Raw genomic sequence first — 25,584 nt, 5'->3', positions numbered from 1 at the left:
GTGATTTTCTTTCGTTGTTGTTGTTTTTTTCTTTAAGTTGTTATTTTGTATTCTCACCATGAGAATATTAAATTATACAATATAAATTATACAATTTTCAGTTTGCTCCTCTTTTTAGAGTACACACAGAAGAATAAGGGGGGTCATCATTTTTTAAAATTGCTCTATGGCCCAATATTTGCCTTTTATTCACTGGAGTCATAAGAAAACATGTATTGTGGTTCTTAATGCACCCTCCCTAGTGGTCCATTATTGTATCTATAAAAAGAAGGAAAAAAATTATTTTAAAAATTAGTATTGAAGCTAGTTTAAGTATCATGAAGTGCAATGCTGTTTAATTTTTATTTAATGAGGGTAGTAATAATGTTTTCTTCTGATTGTAAACTTTTCTATTTATTTCCCACCGTTTCATAATTTGTCCGTTTTTGAGCAGGATAAATATTTGCAGACACTCCTAACGCTGGCCGGGCCGTATTTGGAGGAAGCTCTGAATCGATCTGATAGCCCGACAAACGAAGGAGATCTCTTTCTTCCTCTGTCTGTGAGGCTTTTAAAGAAGTAGGTTTACAGATGTTTTTTCTTCATTTTCTCCCTTTTAGGATTGAAAAAATGTTTGAGTCATAACCATTCTTTCTTTTGAATTGAAATTTTGCCACCCATTTCCAAATCTTCATTTCTTTTGTTTTGTTATTTCCAGCCAACGTCCAAATCAACTTTTCCCTCTCGGTGACCCTCTCTCCCCTCAGTTTGCAATACTCTCACTGCCTCCATGCAATTCTTCGTAACTCTTTTGTTTTTCATGCTGTAAGACCAAGTTTTGCTTTGTTTTTCTTTTGTCTATCTGTCTCCCTGAGGAGAAACCACAAAAGTAACATGAGTGTTCGTTAAAAAATTGGGGTTCCAGTGAATGACTCACTGCAGGAATGGATTTTAATGTGACTTTACCAGTCTATTTTCTAAAAACATGAATTCATATGAAGGTATAATTCCAAATGATTACGCTTTGAACAATTTGTAAAATCTTGCATATTCTTTATTCGAGATACAATAAATTCCAAATAATATCAAAATTAATGTATTTTCAGCTTTCCAAATATTTTACATCCAACTTTTATTTAGTGAATGAAATTGGCTCTTTTCGAGGGCCTTCCTCCTCTTTAAATTTAGCGTGTCAATAATAGGGGTATTATGATTGGGCGGGAGCGCGAGGGACCAGCTGAGAAATAGGAGCTGTGACTAGAACCAAGATATGTAAGATTCCTTCAGAAAGTCGATTTGCCGCTACGAGCCCACGACATGGATCATCAGCAGGAGATCTTAATCTTAAAGTTCTAATCTTTATTTCTCAACAAAATGTACACTTTACACAGGGAAAATACACGACAAATACATACATAAGGCTATAACACTTCAATCCTTATGTCCGGGGGAAAGACGTTAAGGGACAGGTGAAGGTGGAGGCGCAGCATTAGTCGTGCGTGCACACAGGAGGAAATGCGCTGCAGTATACGTGCGAGCACAAGGACAGGGTGCTGCAGTATACGTGCGAGCACAAGGATAGGAAGCTGCAGTAGACGTGCGAGCAAGGGCGTGTGCAGCAGTAAACGTGCGTGCACGGGATGGAAAGGATGGGATTGAGAGCTCCGACTAGGGCGCGACGAGGGCAAAGTCGAGAGCGTCTCGGGATAGGAAGGAAAGGAATGAGAGCTTCGACTAGGGCGCGACGAGGGCAAAGTCGAGAGCGTCTGATTTCACCAGAGAACTGGCCGAACCCCTATCTTTTCAAAACGTAGAAAAAACAAGGGAACGGGCATGTAAATGAGACCCCGAACTCTGGTGGTCAGGGATGAAAAGCTGGAGGGATCCCTCTCGTCGGCGCACAGTCGGTTCCCTGCGCGGGGGCGGAGAAAGCGCGCGGTTGAGGCGTGGACGGTGGAACAAGGGAGAGCCACAGTGGGCTCGAACATTCCCCCCACCAAAAAGAAGGTGAAATCTCTCCTTCTTTTTCGAAACAAAAACCAAGTGAAAAAGAGGATAACTAATTCAAGTTAAATTTTACACATTGGGCACAGGAAAAAACACGAGATAATTAAGAGGATTACATTAAAGCTCATTCGAGAGGAGAAAATGTCTGAATTTGTGAAAAAAGGTTAACAAAACAATTCAGAGCGGACACAAATTAAAATTTACATAAAAATTAGAGAATTTAACAAATTTACACAAGAATAACGTGGGCTGATTAGCGACGAGCGTAGAGACTGACTGACGAGCTGAGTGAAAGGGCTGACTCAATCAGTTTTCTAAATGCTAATTCATTGATGTTTGAGCGGGGGATGATGACCTAATTTTGAGCCGAGGCGAGAGGTCTGGATGGGGTGCACGTGCACTGTAGAAAGCAGTTCCAGTCAGGGGATGCGGGGGTGGACGATGCACTGGCCGCGGCTCAGGTCATTCATCGCTCGAAGTGGCCCAAAACAAAGGAGAAAGTGAGAGGGTTGCGACTCGGCGTGCGGCGCGGCGTGACAGGAAGAAAGTCATAAAACCAGCCGAGGCTGCGCAAGGTTCATCCCTTAGCGGGTATTTTCTCCCGAACGAGACGGATCAGCTGTTCATGCTGAGTTAAAATGGGAACGTTTAACCTATAGAAATAACACTAAAATACTTCTATTTACACACATTTAAACGTAAAATTTACAACAATGCAGAGGCCCAAATCTCAATCGACGGGAAGGCGAAAGAGTTTCACGAGCGGCCGACGCAATGTGTTGGCCGTTGTTTTCACTGACGCAACACGAACAATGCCGTCTTTGCCTGGATGCAGCTCGATGACTCGTCCCATCTGCCATTGCAAGGACGGTGCATTTTCATCCTTGATGAGGACTAAGTCACCAACAGCGAGAGTTTCAGCCGCTTGAGTCCGCCACTTAGCACGCTGTTGCAGAGTATTCAGGTACTCCAATGACCACTGTTTCCAGTACTGCTGTGAAATTTGCTGTAAAAGTTGCCATCTGGAGAGGCGGTTTGAAGGAGTGGACGACCAATCATACTCTGGCAAACTCAGGAGCGGGCCGCCGATGAGGAAGTGAGCGGGCGTAAGTACATTGAGGTCCTCCACATCAGAGGAAATTGGGCAGAGAGGCCTAGAATTGAGAATAGCTTCAATTCTAGTTAGGAGCGTAGTGAATTCCTCAAACGTCAATTTTTGATCACCTAATATTCTCTTTAGGTGGAATTTCACTGATTTGATGCCAGCCTCCCAAATGCCACCAAAATGGCTGCCAGTGGGTGGCGAGAAGTGCCATTTGATGTTTTTCAATGTCAAATGTTTTGTGACCATTTCATTTGACTTGTCTTCACGCAAAAATTCATAAAGCTCATCCAAATAATTATTTGTGCCCTTGAAATTTGATCCATTATCCGAAAAAATGTCAGTGCACATGCCTCTGCGCGATGTGAATCTCTCCAACGCGGCGATGAATGCTTCCGTAGTCAGATCGGAGACGAGCTCTAAGTGAATTGCTTTCGTTGCCAAACAAATGAATAAGCATATGTAGGCCTTATGAGAAGGTGCATTTCGTCGCTTAGAATCTTTGATCAAATACGGACCACCAAAATCTGTTCCAACTTTCAGGAAGCAGCGCGCGGCAGGGACGACGCGGGACTCTGGAAGTTGCCCCATTTGCGGCGCAACATTTCTGGGAGCGGCTCGGAAACAAATAATACACTTATGAAGTTGAGCTTTAATCGCATAACGAGCTGAAAGAATCCAATAACTTTGGGATATGATGCTTTGCAGTAAGCGAGGTCCGGCGTGAAGATTTTGACGGTGAAAAAAGTCGATGATCAATTTGGTCAGATGAGCGTTTTTTCGGCAAAATTGCCGGATGCTTGGCGGCCATCGGCAAATTGGATTTATCGAGTCTACCCCCCACCCTAAGCACTCCTAGGGGATCAATGAAGGGGTTCAAACTTAGAATTTGATTGCTGACCGTTTTTCCGCTGCGTAGTGCTTGAATGTCTTGAGCAAAATTTTGAAGTTGAACCAATTTTAAAATTGTCAGCATGGAGGAGTTAACTTCTTCAATTGAAAGTTCTCCTTGAGCAATTTTCGTGGCTGAATTTTTCTTCTTTTGATCAATTTTAGCTCGACAATTTGAGACGAAACGAAAACACCAGGCAATTGAGTTGCGGAGTCGAGTCAGGCTTGAAAAACGGCTTAAAGTATCCGTAGTTTGGGCAATAAAGGCTTTTTTGACATTTTTAAGCTCAGGGATAGCCTTTAATTTTATCTTTTCGATTGGAGTGATTTTCCAAGATTCTTCAGGTCCAGAGAGCCAGTTAGGGCCTTTCCACCATAGAGGATTATTTACGAGGTTTTGCGGCAAAACTGGTCTGGATGCCAGATCGCTGGGATTTTCATCACCTGGTACATGGTACCAAAGATCCGGGGACAATTTTTCAGTAATTGAAACCACTCGATTTGCGATGTAAGTAGACAGTTTGTACGGAGGCGTGGTGATCCAACTCAACGTCGTGGTTGAGTCCGTAAGTGCTACGATTTTTTCAACGCGATATTTCGAAGGTTCAAGGGCTTTAAGTGTGCTCTCGAAAGTTTTAGCTAAAAGGTTAGCGCCACTTAGTTCTAGACGAGGCACACTTAGTGGCTTGACAGGAGCCACCTTGGATTTTGCGATTAAAAGATTCACATTAAATTTGTCGTCATTTTCAGAGCGTACGTAGATCGTTGCACCATATCCTTGCTCAGATCCATCTGAAAATCCAATCAATGTGATCTTTTTGACTTAGAGGGGAAAATCCATCTTGGGATTTTCAAATAAGTTAAGAGGTGCAATTGACTCAAAACTTTTGACCACATTTTACCAATTTCTGGCGGGGCGGGGTCGTCCCAATCTGCACCGACAATCCATAATTGTTGAATGATTATTTTTGCACATAAAGCTACAGGAGTAATGTAACCTAAGGGATCAAATATTCTTGCAATATCTGAGAGTATGCCTCTTTTCGTGAGTTTGCCACATAAATTCACTTCATTGTAAGAAAATGTGTCAGAAGAAGGATGCCATTTTACGCCTACCACTCCGTGGGTGCTTTCAGCGTCATTGTGAAATTCCAGCGGTATGGCCATATCCCCATTTTCTAAACCTTCCAAAACTTCAGCGTGACTGCTGCTCCATTTTTTCACAGGAAAGCCTCCTTTTTCACAGCACTTAGTGATTTCAACTCGCAGATTCACAGTTTCTTCGACTGTGTCATGACCAGTGAAAATGTCATCGGTGTAAACAGCGTCATCCAACACTTTGCAGGCTTCTGGAAATTCTTGCCTTTCGTTTATTGAATGTTGTTTCATTGTGCGATGCGCTAAATACGGAGCTGGGCCGGTACCATAAGTGACAGTACACAGCTCAAAATCTTTCGGAGGGGAAGTTTCGTCATCTCGCCAAAGTATGTGTTGATATTGCCTATCTTCTGGGCGTATCAAGATTTGGCGGAACATCTTACAAATATCACCAGTAAGGGCAACTCTATGCGTGCGGAATCTGATCAAAAGGTGAACGATATCTGCTTGCAATTTTGGACCTGTGTGCAAATTTTCATTAAGACTGATCCCGTTGCTAGCTTTCATAGAGGCGTCAAAAACGACACGAACGCGCGTCGATAGTGCATTTTCGCGCACCACTGCATGATGCGGAATGTAATAGCGGGCTTCCGTACTGCTGGGGGCTAACTGCATGTGTCCAAGCTGCTCATATTCATTCATAAATTCCTTGTAAGCGTGTTTCAGCTCAGGTTGCTTGTGAAGTTTTCTTTCCACAGATTTCAAACGATTTTCGGCTAATGCGCGTGAATTTGGCAACACCGGATTAGGATTTTTCAGGAGGAGCGGAACCACGTAACGGCCATCAGGTTGGCGATAGTGAAGTTTTTCAAATTGTTGTTCACAAAAGATGTCATCGGGACTCATCACCTGATGTTTCTGTGGCTCCTCTGTTTCCCAAAATTTCTTAAAATCTGCGCTGAGTGGCAGGCCATCGATGGACAAAAAGCTTTTCTGCTTTTGCCTTTTCGGTTTTTTCGATGTGCTCACTCGGCCGATAATTATCCAACCATAAATGCTCTGTAGGGCGCAGCCATTTCTCTCGGTCAATTTTCTTTCCCCCGTGAGAATATAGGGAAAAAGATCAGCTCCCAAAATCATGTCAATTTCGCCGACTTGGTCAAAAGCTGGATCCGCGAGTTCAAGCTGACTCCAAAATTTTCGAACTTCGGGCGTGACAGGTTGAGTAGGAATTGAGTCTGTGATTGTAGAGAGAACGGTGGCACGAGCATGGAGTATCGGCTCGGAATTTTGACGAGGTTTCAGCGTGCATTTCACTTCACCGAGAGGTTTTACCGCTTGATTACCGATACCTGAAATTTCAGTGTCGGTTGCATACATTGGTAATTGAAGGCGCTTAACGCACTCATAACTGATGAAACATGACATAGCGCCACTGTCAGCAATTGCTCGCACAGGTTTATACGAGTTATCAGGGCACTTAACGTTGAGAAGCACAGTACCAAGGAGAGAAGTGAAATTTCGAGACGGCAGAGTGTCAAACTCTGAGGAAAGATGCACTTTAATGTTCTCCGGGGGCGAATTCGAATTGGATGCTCCATCGACGTTTTTCCGTGGATTTGAACACAGTAGGCTATGATGTTGTTGTTTGCAAAATCGACAGGAATATTCGCTAGCGCAGGCAGCAGTTTCGTGTTTTTTAGACAAGCAGTTGGTACACCTGCGTAATTCGATTACTTTGCTTTTTCGCGCGCTTGGAGAAAGGCGCTTAAATTTATTGCATTTGTACAGGCCGTGATTTCCAGAGCACAATTCACAAGTATTTGTAGACTCAACTATTTCACTGTTGAGAAAAACCTTGTGGGAACTATTGTGCGATTTTGACGGATTTGATGTTGAGTTGGTACCCCTGGAAACTTGTGAATCCTTCGCCTGAGCCTTGTTGCTGGAAGAATCCATGGAAGAGCTTTCGATCTGCAGACACTCTTTTTCGAGAAAGTCGAGAATGCTCTCAAGTTTAGGGTATTTTACATCTGCACCGCGATAGTCATCGAAGCGTTTTCTGAAATAAAACGACATCTTGGCGGTGATCACAGCTGTCAGCATGGATGAATAATCTTGAAGTTTGTGATCCAATCCTTCAAGTGCTTGCGTATGTTCACGCACTTTTGTGAGGAAGTTCGGAATGTGTTTCAAATCCTTAATTTCTGGCAGTCCCAAAAGTCCATTGTAGTGGTAGTAAATATGACGACGTTCACACTGATAGCGTTGACACAAAAGTTTCCAAGCTACGTCATAATTTGTCTCGGTGATGTCAAGACCTTTGACTAGGTCCCGAGCGCTACCTTCAAGGGAGCTTAAGAGATATTGAAATTTCCTCACTGTGGGCAACTCCTTCTCGTTATGCACGGAAGCTGCAAAGAGATTGTAGAAGGAGCGCCAATCTTCTAATTTACCCGAAAAACGCGGCAAGGGCAATTTCGGGAGTTGGATTCGGCCGCGCGAGGCTCCGCTGGATGCGGAGGAATCATGGCTCGCTGTCTCGGCGATTTTCGGACAGCACGAGAGATACAGCGTTTCCGCAGAGTGTATCATGCTGTCGAATTTTCCTTGAGTTCTTTTGAACTCAATTTGAGTGTCATCTGGGAGCGAAGCGTTTAAGCTGAGGATTTCCGCCTGAAGCTCATCAAATTGTTCTTGATAAGTTGATAGTCTTTCGTAGAAAATCTTGAATTGACTTGAGTTTTCTGCTGAGAGATCCTTCTCAAAGGTCTTCAAAATCGTTTCCACGCGATTGTAGACGGTGTTTCTTTTCGCTGTAAGAACGCTTGCGGCATTTAAGTTGGAAGGCGCACTTCCAAACTCGTCTTCCAGATTGACGATATCGTCATTGTTTAAACTTTTTCGGTTCTTTTTTGATAATTTAGGCATTTTGGATTTGAGAAATTAATGAACACAAAATGACTAAACTATAAAATCTTGAACTCAAAAAATGTTTAAGCAACTTGAAAATTAGATTGCTGTTATTTCAATCAACAAATCTAAGGACATTAAATTAAAAAATGAGACTAGTAAAATCTAAGGACTGGTGTCTCAATTATTTTAATAAAGGATCCGGCCCGAGGGACCAAAATGGGCGGGAGCGCGAGGGACCAGCTGAGAAATAGGAGCTGTGACTAGAACCAAGATATGTAAGATTCCTTCAGAAAGTCGATTTGCCGCTACGAGCCCACGACATGGATCATCAGCAGGAGATCTTAATCTTAAAGTTCTAATCTTTATTTCTCAACAATATGTACACTTTACACAGGGAAAATACACGACAAATACATACATAGGGCTATAACACTTCAATCCTTATGTCCGGGGGAAAGACGTTAAGGGACAGGTGAAGGTTGGAGGCGCAGCATTAGTCGTGCGTGCACACAGGAGGAAATGCGCTGCAGTATACGTGCGAGCACAAGGACAGGGTGCTGCAGTATACGTGCGAGCACAAGGATAGGGAAGCTGCAGTAGACGTGCGAGCAAGGGCGTGTGCAGCAGTAAACGTGCGTGCACGGGATGGAAAGGATGGGATTGAGAGCTCCGACTAGGGCGCGACGAGGGCAAAGTCGAGAGCGTCTCGGGATAGGAAGGAAAGGAATGAGAGCTTCGACTAGGGCGCGACGAGGGCAAAGTCGAGAGCGTCTGATTTCACCAGAGAACTGGCCGAACCCCTATCTTTTCAAAACGTAGAAAAAACAAGGGAACGGGCATGTAAATGAGACCCCGAACTCTGGTGGTCAGGGATGAAAAGCTGGAGGGATCCCTCTCGTCGGCGCACAGTCGGTTCCCTGCGCGGGGGCGGAGAAAGCGCGCGGTTGAGGCGTGGACGGTGGAACAGGGGAGAGCCACAGTGGGCTCGAACAATGATGAAGTTCCCATGGAAATCCTTCATGTTATCGCAACCTGTGGGCAAACTTTAAAAAATGTAAACGTGGCCTCTTGAAGTGCTCCAAGCTTCTATATTTTAACATTAGTTTGTTTTGCTCCTACCATATTTAGTCTCAATTGAAAAAATTGAGAAAAAAATTGCTAAAGAATATAATTTTGTATTTATTAATATCACATGGAAGGTGAAATATGCACTTTTAAAAACTGATGATTTATTCCAATACTCCCAATAATTTTTAATTATTATCCCAAGACTACATGGGTATCTTTGCATTATTAACATTTTCCCCCCTTAATTCAAATTATTGTTCCAACGTAAGTTTTTTTAGTTCCATACAGCACTAAACTTCTTCACCAAAATGCATTCAGAACGTAACCATTTGGGAATGTTGGCTGAAATTCCAGTGACCAATTTTTTTTTTCTTTCTCTTAGATTGTGATCACTCATTGTTCCTACTAATAAACTTTATTGATTGATCAGGGAAGTATCTAAGTTTATCTTCTTGACAAAAAAGTGAATATCTCAGAGTGGCTCAGGTAAATTTCAGTAAGTTACAATTCCTGAAAACAAAAATACATCAAATGAAGGAATTGCAATTTTTTCTTTCATCTGATATATCTTTGTCAAGTATGCAAAGAATTATAACGTCCTACAATTTAGTAAGAACTTCTCTGAGACCTTTCATCATTTGTCAAGTTATCACCTGCGTCTTTAAAATTGCCGAAGCCAATTCTATAGGCGCAATCATGTACTTTCCGAAAGGAAATACACCTCCATTGAAATCCAAACAAAACCTGATGAATTACCGTCTGAACCAAAATGATAGTTTTCCAAAGTCAGTAAACACTCCATGTATGGTTTTATTTTTCAGATATATGACCCCTCGAGGCACACAAACAGAAAGTAAGCTCACTCAAGTTAGAGTCAGTGAGTTAGAGAAGCACTTAAACTTAAATCCGAAAGGACGATCAAGACTGCGTAAATTCCTTGTGTTCTCTAGCGAAGACGAGGCAGGCACTGCCAATAGAGCATCAAAAACTGACAAAGAGTCAGAATCAGAAGACGACACCATTTCTCCAGTGGAGCCACCAAAAGTCATCCGTAAATCAGCCCCTGCGCGTCTGTTAACATCACGTAAGAAGCGACGAAAAAATGCAAAAGGAACCACACAGAAAAAATCTTTGGTTCAGAAACCTACTGTCATTGTTAACAAGAGGAAGACGCAGCAGGTCGAAAACAAGGAAAATCTGAATGTTGACAGAGCTAAGGCCGGAACCAACATGGACACAAAAATAGAAAGTAAAACCCAGAAACCGCCCAGTAAAATGAACAGGTGAGAACTGATTGAGTATCATTAACATTTGTTATTTCAGTTAAAAGTTTTAATTACTTCATTCAATGCTGTGCTCACATAGAAGATACCAAATGTTACTTCCAATTTACTCTTTGGTTTTTTTTGGGTTTTGCTGTTTGATGTTGATACTTCTCAATTTCTGCAGCTATCATCAATGACAGGCTAAGTGCCAAAAAGTTAATTTTGAGTTATTCACACTTATTTTGATAACAGCTGTGGCACATACCACTATAATCCTATCTTTCGGACTTTAAATGAACTATACTAGTGCTGGTGCCTTTTATCCTGTTTTGTAGTGTCTGTGGTACATGTAATTCAATTTTCGGTTTTTTGGCTTTTAGCCCGTTTTTGATGATAAATATGTTTGCAAGCTGGTACATTGACTTTTATTGTATATTATTTTATAAAGAATATAAAGGTAAAATGCAGTGAAGCAGTAACACCTGAAATGTCTTCGTCACACATGAGAAACCTTCTAAGATTCGCTTTTCGTCATTTTCTAAAATTTTCTGTTCACTTCCATTTTTGCAAGGGCTTTAAGAATCCTCTATGCATCATGAAATATAACCTAATCAAAAGCATACAACCTAAACTTTAACCAGGAAATGAAGTAAAAAATTGAAATAACTTGATTTGAGATACTTCGGTCAACATTTGAATCATGCCATTTTTTTTAGAATTGTTAACCCATTTTCAGAACCGTCTGATGCATATCATGAAATGTTGGTCACTCAAAAGCATTTATTATGAGCTTAAACTAAAAAGAAAAGTTGGAAACTGAAGTATAACCAATAAACTTCAGTTTGACAAGCATTGTTTAAGTTTAAAAAGTGCTGAACTGCAGAAATTAATTTCACTCATTTCCAGTAGCGTATTCTGAAGATTTGTAAAATTATGGTCTAAAAATGCTTTTTCATCAGTTGATATTGAGAGAAGAAGAGCTACCATGATTGAAAATTACAGGGAATATCTCACTAGTCTTCCGGTGACTTGAAAAATTGCACCCCTCCCCCTTGAGAAATCATAGGAGAGGCTGCTCCTCAAAAGTGTGAAAGCCATTTTTTGGAGACTCCTAATTTGGTATATGGTATAATATTCAGATTCATTTGTTTCATAAATCAATAATTAAAACTTTTAATTTGGCTTAATTTTTCAACAGTGCTGTCAAGAGGAAACTTCTGCAGACCTCACAACTAATAATGTTGGATGCACCAGTAGAAGATCTGTCGATTCGCAAACCAGTGCCCCGAATGAAGCCTCTGCCTCCTGAGAGCTCGCCTAAAAAGAGAAAGTTTCCTCCTACCTCAACCACTAAAGTTTCATCTCAAAGTAGCACTGCGTCAAGTGGCTCCCGCTACAGTGAGATGTACCGTCTCATGTCATCAGATGAGGAAGAGCGGAATTCAGCTGCTTGGTTCGCAACACCTCGCCGAAATAAAACTCTTCCCAAACCTGTACTTGTCTGTACAAGTTTGCATACCAAGTAAGATTATCTCACTGTTTCAGAGTTCTCTGAAGAGTTTTCTTCAATGTCAGTCCCTTCATGATGTACCTTTGTTCGGTTAATGTAGCAGTTAGTAGGAATACTAATTATTCTTTATTCTGACCATCCACTGGCAAAAGGACCTTAGGCTACAAAAACTCGACTACATTTTGTAATGAAGAACATTAATACGCACACTAAGAAAAATTTCTGGCTCATTTTAAAATCAACCTAAGTGCCATTACTTTCCCTAAACAGATGCTTTCATGAATAAGCTAATAATAGTAGTCCCTCATAATAAAATGCAGTCCAACTCAAAATTGACTTTTTAAAACCAATGCATGCAAGGGTGTTTTAGAAACATTTTTAGACCAAAAACGCCCCTAAATGTGAAACAGAAGTGGAGTTATGGTGGTAAATTAAGAGGCAAAGGCAATCTTTAAGGTACAGGATCTTCAAAATATTATATAACTTACACTCTCGGTTGGTAGAAACTAAGGAAACTGTTCTGCACCTAGTCTTCAGGACTCTTGAGAGAGTGCCCTGTTTAATCTACAAGTCCAATTTTTCAACCCAACTCGTCAGAAAACGCTTTTTTGAAATTTTTGCCTCAGTGGACTTCATATCTACTGTAAATACATATCAAGAGATGTATTGATTTATAATTACGTGTCAGTTTTTATCAGTGTGCATGCAACCATCTGTTGCGGTTTTTTTTCAATTTTCATGTCTCCCTTTCTGAAAAATCACGCAATTTTGCAATTCAGTCACTCATTGACACAATTGAATCAGTAAGAAACAGGCTCTTTACTACGTATAGCTTGAATTCTATGTTTCATTTGAGCGTCAGGATCAGAGATAAGAAATTGTATCGTTACGCTGCCAATATTGTGCATTTAAATTGCTTGCCATTACCTTTCCCCACCCACAAATTGTCCCATAACTATGATTCTAATCATCGTTTTACGTTTGCAGTGAATCAGTGGAAGTAAATACAATTGTAGGGAAGCTTGGGCTCTTTGAAACTGCAACCAAAGTAAACCCCCAGACAACACATGTGGTAGCAGGTGGCCCCAGGAGGACTCTCAATCTCGTCAAAGGCATGGCGAGAGGCTGCTGGATCGTCAGGAAGGAATGGGTATGTATCTTACATGGGTATCTTACACTGTAACTTCAAGCCCTCTTAAACTCTAAATGTTCTTTTTTGTCCTAGTTATGTGTAGTCATCTGTCTAGTACCTTGCTATAATTTTTCAGGTATCAAGGGGTAATACTTTTTCAATGAGCTTGCTGTCTGCACATTTTCTAATTCTGACTGAGATTTCTCTTAACCACAAAACAGCCCTGAAATTAACTCTGATCCAAGATATTAATGTTTTTATTTAACACTGGGTTTGAAAATTTTGCATTTTCTACTTGTAAGAGAACACAGAGTCTACATGAATTAAATTGTGCACTACAGATGTTTTGGCAGGCTTCTTATTCGAATAGTGTGCTTTCCCTGCTCTGTGCTTTCAAAGTGTAAACAATGTGCAGTAGCTGAGCCGAAATTCCGAGATTAAGATTGCCATATTTAAATACATACTGCAGAGACTTGTCTTGGTAACGTTTCGTGTGCGATTTATCTCAATTAGATAGTATGATTTTTTCTTGAATTAGTAGTTTGCATGTATATATCAGGAAACGTTAATATATTGGTCAGGAGTTACTGTCAATAATTTCAGTTGCACAAATTGATTGCATTTTGCAAACAGGAACCAGAAGAATTGCAATTATGCTAAGATTGTGCATTTTCATCCTCTGCAATGCAATTACTGAAACCATGAAAAAACATGAAATTTACAGGGTAATTTTTGCCTTTAATTTACAGTTTTTAGTGAGTAGAATAGAGACTGTTAATAGATAATCAGGTTTTTCTTTGAAGACAAAAAAAAGTTGCTCAATCTTAGCAACATTGCAATGCTCCTGGTCCCTTTTTGCAAAATGCAATCCAAATGGACTACATTTTGCAATTTGGACCTATAGATTCTAGCCCGGTTTAAGAACAACGTATGTGCCATTAGTTTCCCTATGCACATAAGTGTTTTTCTAGAAGAGCCACAATTTATAGTTCCAAATTGCAAAATGCAGTCCAAATGATGTTCCACATGAAACTTTGATGAGCAAACATATATCATAATGCTTGAATTCACCCCTTGTCTAGTAGTCCATTAGTTGAATCAATTTCTCTATTTCAACTTATAAATTCTAAAAAACTTGTTAATCTTGAGGTTTCCAGTGAGAGCAAAGAATCAGCCCATCCAATGACTCTGTTCATCTTATTTTTATTACCTGTCAATTGTATAAAAAATGATGTGTAACAGCTTATTCTTTGTATCAGTTTCATCAATTTGTATTTTTTTTCCAGGCACTGGACTCGTTTAAAGCTGGACGTTGGTTGTATGAAGAGCCATACGAATTGACAGAATTTTCGCCTGTAATAAAGGTACATGTCTCCCTTGTAATTTTTGAGAGCGAAAAATTGTAATTGGAGGGAAAAGCACCTCAAACCCTTAATAACCCTGGCCATTGTGGAAACAATCTGAAGTCTACCACACGAAAAAAGGCAGCTCTGAAAGCAACTCCTGCTCAGCTGTGATGGTGTTCTTACAAGTCACAAATGGTCAATTAAGAAATTAATAAAAATTATCTTCTGTTACTCTGCCACTCTTTTTTCACAATACTTTTGTTTGATTGTATTCTAGTCTCATATGTACCTTTATTATTCTCTCTGATTACAGGAAGTGCGTTTGCAGAGGCAGTGCTATAAATTTTTGTTCTCTCTGGACATATTTTCACCTTGTGGCAGCATTTATGTTTGCCAGAAAACAGTCCCGCCGCGAGACGATCTCAAAGAAATCTTGCGACTCTGCTCTGCAACAGTTGTAAGCTCTGCAAAATCTGCCAAAATTGTCATTGGGAACAATGTTACTGGAAATTTAAACGTGCAAGAAAAATGGGTTCTTGACTGTGTGAGTCAAAACAAACTACTGAGCACAGATTCCTACACAATAAAAAAAACCGACAATGGTAAAACTCAATAGTTTCGCCTGCAGATATCTGTAAGTTTTATATGTTTGAAAAGGTTATCCCGCAAGTAATTCAATTATTATGTTCTTGAGCGAACGCACAAAATTATTGACGCTCAGTTTATCCATTGTTTTAGATAAAGTAATGTCTAAAACAGTCTAACGAACCTTTTTAAGCATATCCAGTGAAAGACTGCTGTGCATCCATTTAAAGCTGATATTTTGGATAACTGCTGATAGAATTTTTAAGATGTTTTTCTGCCAAAATAAAATTCAAATTACAAAGGCTGTCCCAAAAAAAAAAAAAAAAAAATGACTGGTGCTGCACCGTTTGAACTAGGCAGCAGGCAACTAAAAAACTGATTTCAGTTACGTTTGAAAGAGAAACTCATTTTCTGTGAATTAACGCCAAATATTTTTTACACAGTCAAAAATTTGCAGATTCGAAAGTTTGAAAAAAAAAAAATTAATAGCCCTCCTTTGTTTTTAGTATGGATGTTTCTTCCAGAAAAAGTTCTTAAAAACTATTTTCCGAAACTTTATAAACTCAATATACTTAGCAACATAAAACACAGCACTGTTTGGCGGTAACAGATTGTGGGCATAATCACAGCAACAACTTTCGAATTGTTGCGTGAGATGTTGAGACTTGCCTGCAGAGGTCTCTCAGTCAGGTATTCGTGAGTGAGTGTTAGCAGCATTTTGTGTGATCAGTGCTTTTCATCGGAACATAATTTTGTGTCTTGGTATGAATTAGGATGAAAAGCTTTAAAAAAAAAGACTCTTTGTGAAGTATTACTAAAACGCAGAATCAAGTTCTAATGAAAAGCACTGATCACACAGAAAACTGCAAGCATTCACTCGTGAACATCTGACTCAGAAGAATTCTGTATGTAAATCTGAACATGTTCCTCGACAGTGCAAATCTCGTCATCACGATTACAGCTGTAATCGAACAATGCTGAACAATGTAGCCACTTGTTTTGTAGCCAACAAAACACACAGTTGTTTTTTCTGTCGCCAAGCTTCTTCAATCCAGAAAATAGTTTTTTGAAGAACTCTTGGTGGTTAAGGGTCATTTTTTTTCTTTTTTTTTTTCGAACTTTTATAACAAAGCAGATTTTTGACCCGATAAAGTAAGTTGACTTGATGTCAACTGATAGAAAACGAGTAATTTCTTTCAAACGCAACCAAGATTAGCTCTTCAACTGACGTAGTTCAAAAGCTAGAGCATCAGTTTTAGCTCATTTTGACAGCCTTTGTTAGTGAGGAGAGTGACTTGATAGATCATCAATATATTCTCTAGAGCCTTGCGGAAAATGTATGTCATCAGCTTTCGTTTGCTGAAAGAAGAGATTTTCCTATCACTCTTGAGGCAATTTAGGTAGTAAAAAATCGTTGAAATTACCAAACTATTTTAATATTTCATGGTATCTGTGATACTAATTATCGCATGTGTTTTGTTAGTCTAAGAATAGGAAATTTGTCAGAAGTCTAGAATGAGCTGTCTCCAAAGCTCATAACTTGTAAAGCAAAATCTACATCAGAAAACTGCTGTAAAATTTTGTATGTGTTGTAATCGGTTATCTACAAAGGTATAGCTGTCATCTATTTGTGTTTGTCCAGTATAATCTTTTTTCAGGGTGTCTACAGAACTGGAAAATTGAGGAAAATCAAGATTAAAAATTCTACCCAAAACTCTACAGGAATTGCAAAAGATGGATCAGATTTTTCCCATCTGCTTTATTTGTCCAACTGTATATTACAGGCAATGGGTCAGTTGCGCTGGTCACAGAATTGTGTTTTGGGATTTTGATGTCATTCACCGCGGTAGTGACACCCTTTGTTTCTTCCACCTTGCTTTCATCAGTCAATGTGACACTATTTGCACTGGTTACTCAACATAAAACTCAGATGAAAGCAAGGTGGCAGGAACCAAGGGTGTCACCAACATGGTGGATGACGTCAAAAACCCGACTTTTCAAAGCGTGATATCTTGGTTAATTTTCAAGGTAGAGAGTTGCTGTTTGGACGGATCTTATTATTTTTAGTTAATCTACAAAAATCAAGCATCAACACATGATTCTGTGACCAGCGCAACTGACCCATTAGTCAAATCAAGCATTTTGTTGAATGCCTAGGCAGAGAGTGAAGTTTTTTAAAGTTCTACATATTTGTGACATAGAACCCTCAATTTTTCGATACATATTTTGAAAGTTAAAATCCATCAAACTGTAGAATTTTTTGTATTTTCTCTTCAAAATGCTCTTTATACGTGATTATATTTTAACTGTCAATATTAGAGAAACTTTTTTGGAATGAAGGAGTGAAGGAGTGAATGAACGATTTAGAATCAAATTTTATTATGAAGTTTCAGTAAAGAGTAAAAAATCATTAGCATCACTTAGCATTATGCGACTTCTACCAGAGAATTCTTCTCTTTGTAAAAAAAGAAAAAGAATTATTTTGTCAAAAATTGGGGGAAAAATCAAAACTCAAATCTGAAAGAGATTATTTATCTATTTATTAAAATTTTAACCAATCGATACAAATAAAATCCATGTACAAAAGCAACAAGCAAAAAAGAATAATGCATCTGCATTGTACTATGAAAAAATAGAAGTAATAGGAAATAGAGGAAATTAGTAAAAATCTGGTCACGTTATCAGATTATTATGGGATCAGGTGATTATTCGCTGAAGCATTTCATAAAACGTCTAATGCGATTGTTTGTCTGCAACCTGTATAAGTTTTTCTAAATGCGAAGACAAAAATTTAAAAAACTATCTTTGTAAAGGAAAATTTAGAATCTTGAATTCGATTTTAAAATAAACAAAAGTGTTTTTTTCTTTTCTTTTGACACTTGTCTGCACATCACCTACCTGAAAAGAAAAGTCAGGCAATTATTTTTTGATAGCTGAATTCGAACCACAAATGGACCGCCAATGAATGTGTACCATGTGTTGGGGGGGGGGAGTGAATGTTTGTGGTCATTACTATATATCGACGGTGAAACTACCAAACCACGTATCTCGGTTTGCGACGTCGCAGACTTCCTGTCATACTTTATTTTTTAAATGAAAAACTACTTAACGTCCATTCTTGAAAATTTTTGTGATTTTTCCTCTTCGTGCGAAGAAAATTCTGTGAAAATTTCAAGGAATGATATTGATTTGGTCTACTTCCAAAAAATAAAATGTGAGCGTAGATTTTTAAACACCGCAAACGAGATACGTGGTTTGGTAGTTTCACCGTCGATATGTAATAATCCCTGATTATGCTTTACTTTTTGAAAATAAAAAACTTGCAAAAATATCTCCCTGAAATGTTTGTGAACATTTTTGTTTAATTGAGAGAAATTAACACAAAATTTCAAAAGAGACAGTTGGTTAACCTCTTTGTGAATGACGTAAAACATGAGCTGAAATTAACAACATTGCAATGGGAAATAAGTATTGTTTACTTAAGCCATCAATATCTCAATTGCAACATTCCTAGATTTTTGCCCATACCTTGCCCAAGTCTGTAGACACCATGTTCCCATGTTAGGGATGTCGTTTTTTGTAAAAATACTTAAAAGCTCTCTTCTCTCAAACAAATTTTTAAAGACTAGTTGAGAAATCATGATCTGTGTCCGGAATTGGTAGACTTACCCCGAGAGGGAATGTTTGATTCTTTAAGTGCTTTTATTTTATTTGAAATTCTTGGAGGGTTCCTTTTTTGTTTTTGTTATTATCACTAAGATTGATGGGGGGAAAAATCAGGAATCATTCATCGCAAGTTTTCAAAGGGCTTTAACTTTAGACCCAAATCTTTTTATCAGAAGTTCATCAGAATGAAAGAACAAAAAACTTTATTTTGACCTGTAGTGTATCATCACTTTTTCGAAAACTGCTCGGTCTATTGAATAAATCATAAATTAGTTATTTTACCTCAAAATCTTCAGGAGATGAGTTGCAGGATTTTATTTACTGACCCTCAGTCCCTCATTTGTAATTATTTTTCATGACCATCAGGGAAGTTTGACCCACTTTGAACAAAGAACTTTTTACGGTCGCAGAGAGTTCCAAAGCACTAACCACCTCAGTTTTTTTTTGCAGTTTTTTCACACAGTTGACTTTCCGATTTCGCCTAAAACTTTTACCAAAATTCCCCAACTTCCGCCACATTTCTGCCGAAATTCCCTACTTTTTTTAACTGATGTTTACCCTAATCCTAGGTTTATAAGATGTGACATTTTCTGCATCCTTGGGATTTCTATCATAAAGAGCCCCATACCTTTCTAGAGTGATTAGTGAGGAACCGATGTGACGCACTGGTTTCATCATAATTTCAGTTAAGTTATTTATACATGTATGTTATTAATTATGGTTGAGTATGACCATTCTTGTTAGATCAAGTAAACTAATATCTATTTTTTTATGACACATCTGTGATGTTATTTGTTTCATAAGTTGATTAATAAGTAATGATTATAAGTATGATTGGAATTTATATTTCTAAATCTCTTTAAATACAATGATTATAAAACAAATTTCAATTTACTCATTGAATAAAATCTTTTAGGTAATTTTCAAAATAAGGTTTTCTCAATTGTTTGTCTATGCAGTTGCCCTTCTCAATCAGTTATTCATCACCAAGTTATTCTATGTCGCATCTGTTATTACACCTTGTAACCTTTAGATTATTATAGAATGCAGACCTTAAAGGGGCATTCAGCTCGCTTTTCAAGAGATGCTTTTTTGATGAGCACTTTGCCAAACGTGCTCTATAGTGAGTTCGTTTGTTGTAACAAAAATTACACTGAAAAGTTACAACTTTTTTATGATATTGTTGCAACAATAAGTTCCAACCGTGGCTACTTGGGGTGTGTTGTCAAGGGTGAATAACGGCCCCTACCTGGATTTATGTTATTAATACGTTTTTTGACAAGAGATACTTGAAAAATGAAACTTAGAATTGAATATCCTCTTATCTTATTCTTTGCTGTTTGCTACACTGAAACTGCAGGAACGCCTTATTTGGTAATGGTGTTTCAAAATCTCCTCTCCCACTTAATTTTATCAAAAGAGAAGAAATACACATCATTGCTTGAAAAAGTCATGTATGATTTTTCACGCAGAGAAGAAAAATCAGGGAAGTTTTCAAGAAATGACATCAAATGTTTTTCTATTAAAACAATGAAGTATGACATGGGAGCCTGCAAAACGTAGCAAACTGAGGTGCCTATTCCTGCAATGTCACTATCGAAACCTATACTTCATTTCAGAGATACTAACTGAAATTTCATTTGATAGGAGGAGTTATTACAATGTTTTTTTGACAATAAAAGGTCCATATTTTATGATGAAAATAGATTGTAGCTGAGGAATCCTGCCAGTGCAGTGAGGTATATTACCGTCATGCGTCCTACAGCAAAAAATGACAATTTTTCATGTTTTCATTTTTTTTATTTTTAGTGAGAATCGATTTTTGATCAGAGTGCAAGTTGAATAATATGATTGGTGACTTTTTAGCCTTTTGATTTTATTTTCATACTTAGTGTACTTATAGATGATGTCAATTGAACTTTTTTATACTGTTGGAAAACACATCCAAATCGTAGCTTGAAAATAATCACAAAAATACATCAAGTTTCTTTTAATTACCACAGAAGGTTTCAAAATTTTATAGACTTTGTAGGGGCTGGCTGAGAACACATTACCACTGATTCTGGCGTTGGTTATTTGAAAATCGCCGCGCTGGATCAGGAGTGCCATGAGTGCTCGATAGAGAGCGCTCCCCTCTCCAATAGGGCTTTTTTTTTATCGCGGATCAGGGTGGATCGGAGTGGAACGCTCTGGATCGGAATCCATAGCGATCCGGACCGATCCAAGTGTTCCAAGTGATAAAAAAATCCGAACTTGGAATTTGGTTCGATTTGTTATTGTTTTGATTCTTTGGGGACGGCAACTTCCTCGCATTAGGTTAGGATCACAGTGGATCAGAGCTCGCCCCACCTCGGAAGAGCGATCCAGCGTTCCACCCTGATCCACCTGGAACGCTTGGATCACGCTGAGGAACGGAATAAAAAAATACCGATGTTCACCGCGATCCACCGCGATCCACTGCGATCCGCATAAAAAAAAAGCCCTAATGAGCTCTTCCCCCCCCTCTCCGGCCGCCACATCTTCAGATTTGTTTATTTACATTTCCAACTCAACCGTATGCTCTGAGTTTTGACAGTTCGGCGAAATTTTCCATTATCCGTTCAGATTTTACCTTTAGACTTACTTACAAACCTATTTGTGATGTTGTCAACGTATCATTCCAATTTTGGTAACTGTAAAACATTCATTCTAATGCTCTCATTCAGTGTGAGAGTGTTACGGTGTAACCTTAAAATGAGTTATTCCTCCGCTCTCTTTTGTCTGTAAAAGGAAGAGTATCTTAATTCCTACCCTTTTTTATCTCGTTATGGCTCGTATGGTGATGGATAGCTCCACCTCTAGTGAGCCGCTCACCCCTGGTTCGGTACTGTCCAAGAGTCACTCTCTGCTAACCACCATCTCTGTGATAGCATCATACTTCGTGTTGTCTATCAGCCTCATCTATTACCAAAAATGGCTTATTGCGGTAAGTTAAATCACTCATGACTAGCTGCATTAGCTTTTTATTTATAGATGCGTTCGTGATAAACAATGGAGATTATTTCGATTAATTACCCGCGGAGTTACCTGTTGTCCAACTGAGGCTTAAGTACTGTCTTAAGACTTTGTTTACCTCCTCAACGCTCAATGCTCCATTCACCAGCCGCAAAAGGAGCTGAGCTGTTGCGGTGATTGTTGAACCACCATGACACTTCAAAAGCGTTGTATAACGGAGGTTCAAAAACGATCGTTAAACTCGCAACGCTCTCACCAGGTAATTTTCGTTGAGGCCCGTTGTAAACCACGAACGCGCCTTATGTTTGAAACCTCATGCTTTTCAGGCAAAATCTGACACGTCACGTGAACTATAAATTTCAGAATGATTCTACAATACTAATTCTGTTACCACTTTGTAGGAAAGAAAAATTTTCAAATCTTGTCTCATTACTGCATTTGGAAAATTCAGATTCTATATAAATACCTACTAACCTTCTTTTTGTTTTTATTTTGTTTACAGCGATGCAAATTTCCCCTAAGTATAGTGACAGTTCACATCATCTTGAAGTTTTTTTTAAGTGCTATCTTCAGGAAGCTATGGGAAATGATCACCTCAAGGAAGCGAAAATCTCTCAGTTGGCAGAATTCTATCCTTAAAATTGCACCAGTTGGTGTTACTAGTGGTCTGGACATAGGGTTCTCAAATTGGAGTCTAGAATTTATTGCTGTTTCTTTGTAAGTATTCAAGAACATACATACGTGCACAGGGTAGTTTTCGTCCGTACTCTTGCATGACTTTCAACCTCCCCAACTGGCACCTTTCCAGTATTTTCTGAATCCATCAAGACCTCTCCTTCAGAGTTTATCTTAAAAGAGAAATGAAATAAATTCACAATTTTTCCAACAAATCTGTGAAACAATTATGTGAATGATATAAGCAAGCTTAATGGACATAGGGGATGGATTCAGGTTCTGTAAGAGGCCCATATACTCAAATAGGATTTATAGCATTTTTGGCTCCTACAAAGGTAATATCAAATGGTCAGCGTCCAGTGAACAGGAACAAAGTTATATCTTGAAGAAAATTGTTCCAAGTATACTGTCAAGTACATTCAGAGGCAAATTTTCCTCTCACGATAAGTAGGCAACTTTCAGCCCAAAAAAGGGAGCTCATGAATATTTGACCATAAGACTATTTCTTATGTCACGTATGCCTCATGGAAGGATCTATTATTCAGTTTCTTTTTTTTTATATTCGAAACTCATGTCATTCGGTTCCTTGTCATTAAACACTAAGCACTGAAGTAATGCTTAAAAACATGATCATTACCTTTGATGATCATAATACCTTTGTTCAGTCATAAAAGTAATACTTATCCAATTTAACTTTCATCTAATTTTAATCTTACTCTTTTTGCGGGTATCTCTTTCTTTAAGAAATATTTTCCGAAACGAAATTCCAAATCTTCCTTAATTCATATCTGTTCCTGTTGAAGCTTTCTCAGACGCAGAGACTTTGATTTGTCATATTTTTCTTCTCTATAGCTCCTTATTTATTGGTTCCTTTTTTTTCCAGGTATGCAATGACGAAATCCACATCTGTCATCTTCATCCTTTTTTTCGCTCTTTTACTACATCTTGAGGAAAAGGTAGATATGAACAAGTTTCTTCAAGTTTTTCTATCTTCTTCATTTTTACAACAGTACAGTTCCACTGCGTAGTGTACTTAGTTTAATAAACTGAAGAGCCGTGGGTAGCTGTACTTTTCACTATTCAAGCTATCTGGTGGCAGCCTTTTCATTCTTTTGCAGGAATGGTCTGCCATATAACGCTTAATTTCCGGAGCTCTCATACCTAACATCAAATGAGGCGCTGGGTGCGTGGAGGGCACCTCTTGATTGTGGCGTAGAATCCATGTCTTGAAGAAGAATCTAGCTGGTACTTTCTTCCAGAATTTTGTCCACAGAACCTCACAAAATCATGAAGAATGTTCTGTAAAAATTTCAATGAAATGCTCGCATTCGTTTTCCTTACCATTAATGAAATATTAGCAGAGACTCTGAAACACTGCAACGGAGAAGCGCCCTTCGTGCACCTAGCACCTCAAATGTAACCATCAATTTTTGCAAAATGTTGAATTTTCAATCATCCATCATGAGAAATAACTTTAATAAATTATCAAATTTTTAGATGATAGATTCTATAAGTGAGTCTACCTCTGTCTTTTCAAGAACCTCAAATCTAAAAGGCACTCAGTAGTTCAGAAACCTAGTTACCTGCTTAACTAATCAGTCTCTAGCTGTGTTCATATGAGCGTTTTAATGCAGGTTGATTACATATTTTTTAATCCGAATTGATCGTTACGCGTTGAAGACCTGTGTGTGAACAACATTACAACTCGCTGATTCAACTTGATACAGGTTGGATACCATCCTGAGCTCCATGCATAGCCTATCTTTATTTTTACATAAAAATTAGCGAATAAATGCTAAAATCCTATCTGAATGCACATGGAAGTAAGTTCTCCTCTTTCGAACGACACTTTTCCGTAACCAGGATCAGAAGTTTCACTTTCAATCGGGGCTTTTTATACACACATTTTAGATTCAAATTCAACCATCATCGAAGAGGTATTGATAAAACTCAAGGCTCAACTATCTTTTTAATGCATATTGAAACTGTATCCTGTAACTCGTATCAAGAGATGCGCATTGAAAGTGCTCATATATTTATTGCTACTAGTTTCGGATTCTAATTTTTTTTCAGTCATGGTCGATTGTCTTGATTGTTATGATGATATCAGGAGGCCTAGCCATGTTCACATACCATTCAGCTGAATTTCACTTTATTGGCTTCATCCTTGCTTTACTTGGCTCTATCTCAAGGTAATTTTTAATGTCTTTGACTCGGGTCTAGGGCCCCTTTTCTTTCCTGAGATGTGAATTATCTGGAAATGTATGAAGAATTGAAGATCTACCATTAGCCTAAAAAATCATTGAAGAATATGGCGACTCAACCCTAAACCTTTATTTTATGCTTCTTTCCAACAGCAGATCAAATTTATAAAGAGGGAATCCTCTATTTCCTTAATCTCTCACATTTCCTTTCTTGAAAATTAAAATGTCAGCGGAAAAATTATGGAAAAGTTCAAGAATTTGTATGGTGCTTGAGTCTTTTTTAGAATGACTGTACTTCTCAGTTGTTCTTAAAGCCTTAAAACCCCGTTTTTCTACTTGTCATTTTGCAATGAGATGCATCTATCAACACCGAACCACCAAAATCTCAATTTTCGATTTTTTGGTGCGCAAGTCATTTAGAGAATGACTGATTCATAAGTGTGAAGAAACCAATCCTTCCTCAAAATATTACACACCAACATGGACACATTTATTAGCTGAGTAAAACCTTGACTGATTTTTATATTTATATGTTTATGCTTTTATTTTCAGTGGGGTTCGATGGACACTGTCTCAGTTCTTAATGCAAAGAAGTGAAATGGGCCTCAAAAATCCGCTTGACATGATGTACCATGTGCAGCCATGGATTTTTGTGTCAATTATTCCTTTGATGTTATTATTTGAAGGTAATACAGTTTATTCTGCTTAAAACTATTGGAATAATGAAAAGAGTTTAATGAAAGAATTTCTTAACTTTTTCCCTACAAAAGTAGGCCAGAAAATGACTCTAAAGAAGAAACTCCATGTATGATTTTGAAGTAAGATGTTCAGAAACAGAAGAATAACAAAGTTCGTTACAATAAGGCTTTATCTATCGTTTTTCTAACTTTGCTGAATGAGTCAGTTGCACCCATTTCCTTAATTCTTTTTCTGAAAGTATGGAGTGAACCAAGCTTCTAGGAATTTGTCTGATTTTTCTCTAACCCTGAATGGCAAGGAAATCCTGTTTTGAAAATGCCAAAAATGGGACCCATTTAAAACTATATTTTTGGTGGGCTCTCATGGGGAAACAGCGTTTGCCGATTGGCCGAATTCAGCTTCAGGCATGTCCTTGCCATGTCAACTCGACTATATTCCTTTGATTGG

General features: G+C 38.5%; 3 protein-coding genes and 1 long non-coding RNA gene across 4 annotated transcripts in view; 2 read left to right on the top strand and 2 right to left on the bottom strand.

Annotated features, from left to right (window-relative positions):
* MCPH1 (Microcephalin) overlaps window positions 1-15,337 on the top strand; it is a 19,706-nt gene extending 4,369 nt beyond the window's left edge. Inside the window, exons 6-11 of the mRNA XM_019042515.2 lie at window positions 434-558; window positions 9,883-10,344; window positions 11,525-11,848; window positions 12,824-12,986; window positions 14,255-14,332; window positions 14,628-15,337. Of these exons, the coding sequence (XP_018898060.2) occupies window positions 434-558; window positions 9,883-10,344; window positions 11,525-11,848; window positions 12,824-12,986; window positions 14,255-14,332; window positions 14,628-14,930 (1,455 nt within the window). The 3' untranslated portion in view covers window positions 14,931-15,337. The remainder of the gene's footprint in view (window positions 1-433; window positions 559-9,882; window positions 10,345-11,524; window positions 11,849-12,823; window positions 12,987-14,254; window positions 14,333-14,627) is intronic.
* Window positions 1,576-3,679, bottom strand: LOC109039514 (uncharacterized). The gene has a single exon (XM_019055014.2). The coding sequence runs from the start codon at window positions 3,677-3,679 to the stop codon at window positions 2,717-2,719; it is 963 nt and encodes a 320-aa protein (XP_018910559.2). The 3' UTR covers window positions 1,576-2,716.
* On the bottom strand, window positions 15,156-22,169 carry LOC140224228 (uncharacterized). The gene is made up of 2 exons (XR_011899511.1): window positions 22,034-22,169; window positions 15,156-17,797 (listed from the first exon to the last, which is right to left on the bottom strand). It is a non-coding gene; the product is annotated as an uncharacterized lncRNA (long non-coding RNA).
* The window catches only part of LOC109031065 (solute carrier family 35 member C2), a 20,560-nt gene continuing 16,055 nt past the window's right edge, over window positions 21,080-25,584 (top strand). The window contains exons 1-5 of the mRNA XM_019042361.2: window positions 21,080-21,530; window positions 22,062-22,276; window positions 23,118-23,190; window positions 24,308-24,426; window positions 24,991-25,124. Coding sequence (XP_018897906.2) covers window positions 21,372-21,530; window positions 22,062-22,276; window positions 23,118-23,190; window positions 24,308-24,426; window positions 24,991-25,124 — 700 coding nt within the window. The 5' untranslated portion in view covers window positions 21,080-21,371. The remainder of the gene's footprint in view (window positions 21,531-22,061; window positions 22,277-23,117; window positions 23,191-24,307; window positions 24,427-24,990; window positions 25,125-25,584) is intronic.

This window comes from Bemisia tabaci, chromosome 3 (genome assembly GCF_918797505.1).
Source record: "Bemisia tabaci chromosome 3, PGI_BMITA_v3".
Classification (NCBI taxonomy): domain Eukaryota; kingdom Metazoa; phylum Arthropoda; class Insecta; order Hemiptera; family Aleyrodidae; genus Bemisia; species Bemisia tabaci.
The sequence above is the reverse complement of the archived record's forward strand: the minus strand, read 5'-3'. Positions and strand labels throughout refer to the sequence as shown.

What these genes read in the sequence shown, in the direction of transcription:
- LOC109039514 (XM_019055014.2), bottom strand. Translation starts at nt 3,679, where the DNA reads ATGGGGCAACTTCCAGAGTCCCGCGTCGTCCCTGCCGCGCGCTGCTTC.